This window comes from Vespula pensylvanica, chromosome 16 (assembly GCF_014466175.1).
Source record: "Vespula pensylvanica isolate Volc-1 chromosome 16, ASM1446617v1, whole genome shotgun sequence".
Classification (NCBI taxonomy): domain Eukaryota; kingdom Metazoa; phylum Arthropoda; class Insecta; order Hymenoptera; family Vespidae; genus Vespula; species Vespula pensylvanica.
The window spans coordinates 695,733-705,539 of NC_057700.1; the positions used below are offsets into that span (position 1 = coordinate 695,733).

The following is a 9,807-nucleotide window of genomic DNA, read 5'->3' on the forward strand; positions in this document are numbered from 1 at the left end:
AAAAAAAAAAAAAAAAAAAAAGCAACTCTAATGTAAAAATACTGTTTCGCTTTAAAAGATTATCTCTATTTGATAATTTCACTTGTTCAAAGTTCATATATATTTCGCACACTCGGTTTTAACATGAAATATGAGAAATCGTTGACATCACTTTCCGTGAAATTAATTAAACAATGGCAGACGAGGCGAATGAATTGAGGCGCAGAATCAATTTCGTTCAATTAATAATCCAAAGAGCTACATACATCGATATATATATTTAATTTAAAAAAATTACGTAACGCGAAGGAAACATAAGATTAAAAAAGATTAAAAACGATTGAAAGCCTCGTCTAATCTTAAGCTTACTTTATACATTTTTCATTATCTTCAAAAACAGCAAAGATTTCTCGGTACCAGCAACGTCGCGTTATGTGCTTCTTCCGGTTCAAAAATACATTTATAAGATTCAGTAATAAATATTCATTGTTCGAATACTTATATTCATAAATTATTATAATACGATGAGAAAGAGAGAGAATATATAAAATATTATATTATATTAATATATATAGTCAAGATCCTTAGATTCATTTAAGAAAAAAGATCTGAGATAATTTTTCACGTAAATTTCACGTTCGGAGTCTATTCTCGGAGGACTTAAGCTACAGGTATGTCGATCTAATCGTTTGAAATACCTCGAAGATGCCTTGGAATGCGCTCGGTGGTTTCTTCGGCTTTGTAAGATGAGAAGGAGAAAAAGAGAAGAAGGAAAAGAGAGAAAAAGAGAAAAAGAGAAAAAGAGAAAAAGAGAAAAAGAGAGAGGACCGAGATTACAAGGTGCCTTGGTAGGAAACGAGTTGTTACATTGGGCTATGACTATGACCCACTTGTGACTCGGGTAACTAGCTCATACATCGAAATTTAACGGTACCCAGATGCTTCCATTGGTCTGACATCAATTCCTTCCTTCCTTTGATAATCCATGCTACATTGTTCTACGTAACGTCAACGCCATGAATTTTTATATCTATTAAATCGTTCCAATTTCACATATACGAATTCTTTATTCAAGCAAATAATTTCAATTAAATACTTACAACTTTGAAATAACAAATTAATCAGTGACATCAATCTTCTCATTCGATAAAATATTTTGAAAAATTGAAGTACACGAATTTATGAGATAAAAGCTTATCGATTAATAATGCTTATCGTTCGTAGCTCGTAAGAAAATAGATACTTCAAAAATAATAATTTTGTGGTAATCTTTTATATTTTTACTTATTCTCAAGTATCTAATATTTATATAACACATTCATTATTTTCTATCATCGTGAAATCACACGTTGAGTAATGATCTAATGCGACGATAAGAAATATTCTCATCGAAATAACGTTGCCCGCTATCTATAAGCTACGAGAGCACGCAGCGTATCGAACGAAAATGTCCGCGTGAATCGATCGATAATAAAGCGAATAGACCTATTTTCTAAGTTTGATTATCTTCTAACGATATATTCTTAATTATGTTCCCTTATATAATGGAGACTTTTCGAGAAACTACTCGATCGATCGGCAAAAGATGGAGTTTCTATTATCGTCGGTCGTTAAAATTTCTTTTAGAGTTTCCTATTTAATTCAATTATCAATATATCGATTAATAAATTTTGCGAGTAAAAAAATTGAAATGCAAAAAATCTACTATACAATAATATAACTTAAAAAGCGCGTACGAAATGAAACAAATTGTTAATACGCTTGATCTTGCTTTTATACGTTCGTTAGAATGTTATCAATGTATGTCAAGATCGTACAGTAATAAACATATTAAAACACATAAGAGGAAAAAAGATGCAGCAAGGAATACGTTTTAGGAGGAAGATATCTGGATTGTGAATGCTTCCGTATTGGTTCTCTTTTTCTCTTTTTGCGATATTAAAGTGTCTCCTATAACTGTGCATTCTCTCCATAAAGCGTTATGTGTATGTTCTCGATACAAAATACAGTTCACTCGTGTATCATCTCTCGTATGCTTACCACCGTTCATAATCACCTTCTTAACGATGATCTCCAACGTATTCCATTAATGCTGCATAGCACGATCTAAATGCAGATGATGAAAGGCAAGGAAGTGTATAATCGGTGAATAATCGAGTAAGACATACCACCCAGGTAAGAAGAAGAAAGACGATAACAATGGTACGATAAATAGATTGAGGTGGGACTAATCCTCTCGATTTTTAGAGTGAATACAATTTTTCTAAAAAAAGTTTTTCTAGCAAAAAAATATTTAAGTAGTTGGAAAATGATCGTATTTGAAAGACTCATCTCGCGTGAATTTTTTCAGTCGAGTCTTTCTCACAACTATGATCTTAATTATCAGCTAATTTTCTTGATATATATATATATTTTTTTTGATCTCAGGTACTGGAAGGAACATCCGACATTTGCCATGCGTGTCGCGTAGAACAGGTGAAACCGGAATTTGCATGTTTGCATTCACCTGTGCAAAGGCGAACGGCACGCATCTTGGCACATGCATCGATCGTTTCTATTTCGGTAGTTGTTGTAAGATCGACGAAGAACCGGACGTTGGACCTCAGGACAACAGCATCGACGATGGACCGCCAGCAACATCAAGGCCGTTCGTCACTACTCACAATCCCATCGAGAGCAATGACATACCGCCATATTTTCCAAGGCCAAAGCCTAACGACCAAAGCAAACCATCTGGTACATATACCACTGTGGTAAGTTAATATTTTTTTTTCTTCTTTTTTTTATGATTTCATAAAATTTCTTCTTCTTTTTATTTTCTGGATAAGAATTTACCTGATTAGAACTTGAAATTAGGAATGGACATCTCTCTTACGTTTGTCATTTCGATATTACAAATTACAACGATGCAATTGCTACTTGAAAAGTCTATCTGCGGTAAAAAAGAAAATGAGACCTTGACTCAAATACCTTTGGCACGTTTTCTATTCTTAAAATGCGGAAGTTGTTTAAAAAGGAAGGTAAACCTTACTGCAATGAAGTTAATTACAGAGATCATTAATTTTTTAAACACGCATACACCATGCCATATAGATTTAACAATCTCCGATCCGATCGATCTCCATTGTTTTTTTCAGGCTACTACGATCACCCAGGCAACACAAAGTATTAAAACTACATCGGATACGCATGGAGGGAGTACAAAGATTGTAACAAAGAAACCGACGACGGAGAGCATGGAAACGACGACACAATCGATTCGTTTATCGACTTTTCAAACAGTACAAAACAGCTCGTACGAAAAATTTACTACGTCTGCACCCTCCAAGAATATCACTAAAATCTCTACAGATAGTACAAAGTATTCGTCCAGTACGTCTGTCGCTTCAACAATTTCTAAACTATCAATCGGTACGACTCAAAAGCCAACAGTTCCGTTCAAAGTTTCGACTTTGTCCACAACTATAAGACCAATCGTTGGTACGTCGAAACCAATCACTAAAAAACCTTTACACACTACGGTATTACATACGACTACTCAAACGAATATTCAACGACCGATACAAACAACCACATCGAAGAGTATTATTACAACGACGGAAAAGATCGTACCTTCGACAAGATTTCCACCAAGAAATACAACATCGGTCAAGCCAGTGACTCAACAATTTACCAAGAGACCACCTACTGTTAGTACTAAGAGACCCCTTGTCACGAGCACGAAAAGACCTACCTTGTCTACCAAAAAACCAACTTTACCCACAAAAAAACCGACGGCTCCCAGTAATTCTTCGATTGGTTCTAGCTATGGAACGACAACGGTAGCGTCGACTTACTTGACGTCTAATAAGACGAAACCAACGTTCACAACGACCGAAAGCAATCTTTTGTCTTCAACCGAAGAGACACTTGTAACTTCGGTGACGGAAACTGTGGGCTTTGTAACTCGAAAGCCGATTACAATTACCACTGAGAAACCTATTTATTATAAAATCACGACCAAACCTAGACCAACAACGTTTGCGCCAGTTGTAACGACTATGATCAGTACGAAGCCTACTAAGATCGGTACATTAACTACTGATAAATTAGAAACATCTACCACGGAAAAGACAATTTTCCAAAATTTTACAAGTAATTCAACACCGGGTATCACCAAGTCTAAGCCAACTGAGAGTCCACCTAAAACTACGATAAAACCTATGAGGATCACAACACCTACGACCGTCTCTGTCGCTAGCCTCATTACTTCCTCTTCCTCGACTGCGAGTAGTCCAACGTTCAAGGTACCCGTCGTCAACCAGACTCTCGAAGAAGTACCACAAACTACACCGTCGTCTGGTTTGGTCACGTGGTCTTCGCATTCCGACGAAACACCGACTAAAACAACCGATGTTTTATCCACGACTAAAAAACAAGATGGTAAGCTGAAGTTATGATCCGGAATACGTGAAAAGTTATTGATTATACTTACACGATGTATGAAAGAATCATTCAATTTTTAACGTTTGATATATTGATAATGCGTGGTTGATAGTATTGCAATCTAATACGGAAAATCGGCTTATATAATGAAACTACATTTCGCATATCCGCTCGTATCCTTTCTCAACGGATATTCATTGTGTAACAAAACTCTCTTGTCGGCAATGGAAAATCATTTAGTAGAGAAATTCACGACGAAGCGTTATTATACCTTCCGCATTAATCAGTATTCAGAATAGCGGGTATCCGAGTGAATTTGATTGATTGCTTGGATATCTATCGCATTCTCGCTCATGTTTCCTTCCTTTTCATTCCATGTTCTCTTAATCGCTCGGATAATGGAAACTTACGATCGGATGTATTGATTTTTCTTCTTTCTTTATTAATTCAAACGAGATATTTTTATAAGTATTTTTGGTTATTCTTATATTTCCAACAATGACCCACATTAAATATCGTTTAACTTTTAAAGACGATGGAACTTTAATTTTTCTATGGATTGAATCATAGAAAACTCAAAGTTTCGATCACGTAATATATAATTTGCATTGATGTGCAGCTTCTCGAGTAGAATGATCGTAGAAACCTTCTCATCCTTCTATTTTTAGAAGAAGAAACGCGCGAAGGATACGTGTTACTCTCACGAGATATTAAGAATAGTATGCTTTCAAGGAACTTCATTCTTCGTCGTAGTCTTATCGTAGTTAAGCGATTATTTTGAGAATCAGCCGCATTTTTAGACACGTCAAATTCGAACGACTACTTTTGCGCGAAATTAGAGTTAATTTGGACCAAATACTTTGTCTCCTGTTGCTTATTATACTGGTTCAAGGCCAGTTTATGGAGCTAGATCAAGATCAAAGAACAGGGTCGATGGTACAAATGGGTTGAAGAGACATCTCTCCTTCTCTTACTACGTTCAACAGCATCGTAAGAGGAGATAAAACTCTGTACGTCGGGCTGGGACGTCGTAACGGTTTAAACCATCCACCGTAATTTCTGTTCTCTCTTTTCCTTTCCGTCCTTCCACTATTCCTATCCAACTGTCTGAGAACCTTCCTAAGTCATTGTTAGCTCAACGGAACCTATTTCTTGTCGAATATCCAACGTTCTTTTTTATCTTTCGTTTTTTTTTTTACTCTTAAACATTCCGTTCTCTCATTTCAGAAATAACGGAGAGCGAATGGACACCCATAACCACGCCGGATGGTTGGGTAATGATCCAATCACCACCAACGACCGTTGAAACGTCCTCGGAAAATCCGGAAAGCACAACGACTAAATTGGACTCTGTGACGTCTACCTTATCGTCTGCTTTACCTGGTAAAACGATTGTATCTTGCTTATCTTTAGATATACATCTATATATACTTTATTTTTTAGCCTATTAACAGATATATCTAACAGTGTGTTACTTAAATTGAATATTTTATTAAAATTTGCGATACTTGACGATATTAATAGCAATTTTCTCAAATGATTCAGTGAGGTCAACGACGGAAGTTACAACGACGACGGAGCAAGTTACAGAGACGTCAACGATTCTGACGACGTTGTCAAGCATCGCTACTATAGCCGTTGATACGGAAACTCCGATATCGATAGAAACTCTAAATATGTCGGATTACAAGCAAGGTTATTGTACACGATCATTATCAAAATTTCCTTATTCACGTAAGAGTATTCACAGCAAATTTATAAAGCTGGATAAACACGAAAAATGCATGCTAGAAAATTATTAGTATTACGACTGGATGCACCGAGATCGTCTCCGTTCTCCCGTATTTCCTATGCTTTTCTTTACTTTATCGAGAATCATGAGAGCTCACGGCGAAAAGATGTATAAATTGAAAATGCTGATATAGAAGGGGGAACTGTGTACGTAGCCAATGAGACGTTTGGTTCGCGTAAAGAACGTAGAGTGGGGTGAGAGAAAAAATAAAAGGAAGCACGTGACTTATACCGGTTCATCCAGTCGAATGAATTCGAGCACGTCCTCGTTCTCCAACATGGCCGTCGTCGTGACAACGACAAACCACCACGCAAATCTCTTCAAAGCAATAAACTCAACGATGCTTCTGCTTGCAGTTTGCGGAAGGAGAATATTTCCCGAGTCGAGAATCGTGGGTGGCAATCGTAGTACCTTTGGCAAGTGGCCTTGGCAGGTGAGTGGATAAAAAAAAAAAAGAATAAAAAGAAACCTAGTTTTTTATCTTTTTCTCACGATTTTTACGCGTTACGTCTAATTTCTAAATAAAAAGAAAGAAAAAAAAAACTGCGAAAGAAAAAGAAAAAGAACGAAGATGAAGGAAGATCACGTTTGTCGAAAGACCAAGTTGATCGACTAAGATAGTTAGGAAAGCTTTTGACCCGTCTCATTTCTCGGAAATGTCTATCCCGACGTTGTTTGCTCATTTTCTATCTAGACTACACAACGTACGGTCTCTTCTAATCAACGATCCTATCGTTTCTACGATGCGCGAACTTGAAAGATTGATTTACAGATCTCGTTACGTCAATGGAAGACATCTACCTATTTGCACAAATGTGGAGCAGCCTTGTTGAACGAGAATTGGGCTATTACCGCGGCACACTGTGTTGAAAAGTTAGTATACGAACGTTTTTATCCTACTTGTCTATACTTCTTCTAACTCTTTCATCTCTTCGATCTAATTTCAGTGTGTCACCGGCTGATTTATTATTGAGGATCGGAGAATACGATCTAGCGAACGAGGAAGAACCATATGGATTCCAAGAAAGGCGAGTACAGATCATAGCGAGTCATCCGCAATTCGATCCAAGAACTTTCGAATACGATCTCGCTCTTTTGAGATTCTACGAGCCACTTCCAACTTTCCAACCAAACGTTTTGCCAATCTGTCTTCCGGATGACGATGAGACTTACGTTGGTCGTACAGCTTATGTTACCGGATGGGGAAGACTTTATGACGGTAGTTTAATAGTTTTCTTTATCTGTTCCTTTCTAACATCTTGTAAAAAGAAAAAGAAAATCTTTGGTAAACCGTTTCTTCATTTTTATATCTTACGTTTATTATTAAAATTTTCTTATCATCGATCTATAGAAGGACCACTGCCATCCATCTTACAAGAGGTTGCAGTACCGGTTATAAATAACACGGTTTGCGAAGCTATGTATAGAAATGCTGGCTATATCGAGCACATACCACATATCTTTATTTGCGCGGGATGGAGAAACGGTGGTTTTGATTCATGCGAAGTAAGATATTAAATATAATCTATACAACTTATAATAATAAATCGATATAGATTTGTTAAATGATATGTAAAAAATTGTTACGTTTTTTAGGGCGATAGCGGCGGCCCAATGGTGATTCAAAGGGCACGAGACAAACGATGGATACTAGCGGGAATTATAAGTTGGGGAATTGGCTGTGCCGTACCGAATCAACCGGGCGTGTACACGCGTATTTCCGAATTTCGCGAATGGATCAATCAAATCTTACAATTCTAATCCGACTAATTAAAAAGTACGGAAGTTCTATGAATCGTCAGCGCAAATTAGAATTCTGCGCTCCGAGGAGGACTAGAAAACGAAGGAAAGGATGAATTCCGGAATAAGAATTCGTAGCTTTGATTTCGAATTTCCCGGGAAAGTGAAAATGGTGGGGAAACGTTCATAGATGCCACCTGACGTCAATGTTGAGAAAGAACGTTGGATAACTGAACTATCTGTATTATCAACAGTAACAGTAATGCACGACGAAAATTACGATTTGTACGATACGTGGCGTCGTTTGACAGGAAGTGCATCTCGACGTCATCATTTTCCTCGAAATCGCGCCTTGTTCGAATATCGATCGAAGAATGACCTTGTTAATTATTTCTTTCTAAAAAAAAAATCTTGAATCTCAAAAGATCGGCGTGCAATGCAAATGTATGAAAATCTGAGTTTTTCTTTTAAAACTCATTATTTTCCTTTGATCGGAAAAAGGAAGAGAATTGAACGGAATGATAAATTTGATGTGCCTCGGCTAAAATGGAATATCGAATGGAAATTGTGACGATAATAGGAGAATAAATCGAAAATTATTTTCATTCTCACGCTGCGATATAAATGCATGATTTACCAACGTATTTAGATATTGACGAACGACGATATTCAATCTCGAGCACATTTTAAAATACTTAAAATATCCGAGAAAAGTTATTTGCAATAATGTTTTTATTTGCATACGTAAAACTGATTGTTCCGCGCTTCACTGAACTCGATTTATATGCAATTATTCTCGTCGAATAGAATTTTTATATTCATCGTATCAAAACTCTGTAAACACTGATACGTTTGCAAGGTACATATTTTTTTTTTTTTAATTTTTTTTCCTATCTTTTTAGAAGTAATCATACGTGACCTTATGACGATTACTAGTGTCGATATTTTGAAATATTTTCATATGAATACAATTGGATATTCTATATGAACGCCAACATTTAGCATGAAAGAGACACGTTTTTACCGATAACAATTAAATTTGTATTTTCACGAGGATGTGTACGAACGTTGGGTCAAATTAATCGTTATTTATTTTACGACAATGATACGTAAAAGTGTTATTGTTTATTTACGAATTATCGATATATCGTATCATGCTTCATTGTCAACGAAGCGCCATAAATGGACAAAGTTTAGTTTAAATAGATTTTCTTTTCTGAATTCTAGTGTAATTTTTACGTAAAGTAAAATCTCTGTTATCCGGACATTACAACTTTTCTGATTTTAAATATGTTAACAAAATTAAAAAAAAAAAAAAAAGAAATTTATATAATAAAATATTCGATTAACAATACTTTTATCGTACTCTCGAAAGATGCGATTATACTTCGCGCAGCTGAAGTTGGCAAAACGTGGCTCGAATATGCATGCATATATACGAGATGAAATCATTAATTATTGCTGTGGTCGAAATAATTTTTTATTCACTTATTTTAATGATAAAACCTTGTCACATAATATGTGAAATAATTATTTAATTACTTAACACGAGATAAATATATTTTTTTACGATCGACCAATGGAACATTAATACAAAAGGCAATAATTAAAAATCCGTCTTGTATGTACTATACATAGACATTGACTATCGTGAAAATAATCGGCTCGTATCGTAGCAACAACGGGACGAGCGTTTCGACGTATCAACGTAGCGACGATGAAAAAAAAAATGTTGAAACATTAATGATTATTCCTCGTTCGTTCACGATGCATCATCGAAACGTTATTTAATTTAATTTATATAAGCGTGATGCGAGAGCGTTACAAATAAATAATTTATTTCCGCCGACGAGTCAGGTAACGTGAGAAAG

The 9,807-nt window shown here is 35.9% G+C and overlaps 1 protein-coding gene across 1 annotated transcript in view; it reads left to right on the plus strand.

Moving 5' to 3' along the window:
- LOC122634908 (serine proteinase stubble) overlaps positions 1-9,260 on the plus strand; it is a 16,220-nt gene extending 6,960 nt beyond the window's left edge. The window contains exons 3-11 of the mRNA XM_043824417.1: positions 2,407-2,732; positions 3,117-4,401; positions 5,632-5,787; positions 5,950-6,099; positions 6,553-6,629; positions 6,969-7,069; positions 7,144-7,415; positions 7,548-7,702; positions 7,793-9,260. Coding sequence (XP_043680352.1) covers positions 2,407-2,732; positions 3,117-4,401; positions 5,632-5,787; positions 5,950-6,099; positions 6,553-6,629; positions 6,969-7,069; positions 7,144-7,415; positions 7,548-7,702; positions 7,793-7,957 — 2,687 coding nt within the window. The 3' untranslated portion in view covers positions 7,958-9,260. The remainder of the gene's footprint in view (positions 1-2,406; positions 2,733-3,116; positions 4,402-5,631; positions 5,788-5,949; positions 6,100-6,552; positions 6,630-6,968; positions 7,070-7,143; positions 7,416-7,547; positions 7,703-7,792) is intronic.
- Positions 9,261-9,807: the final 547 nt, after the last annotated feature.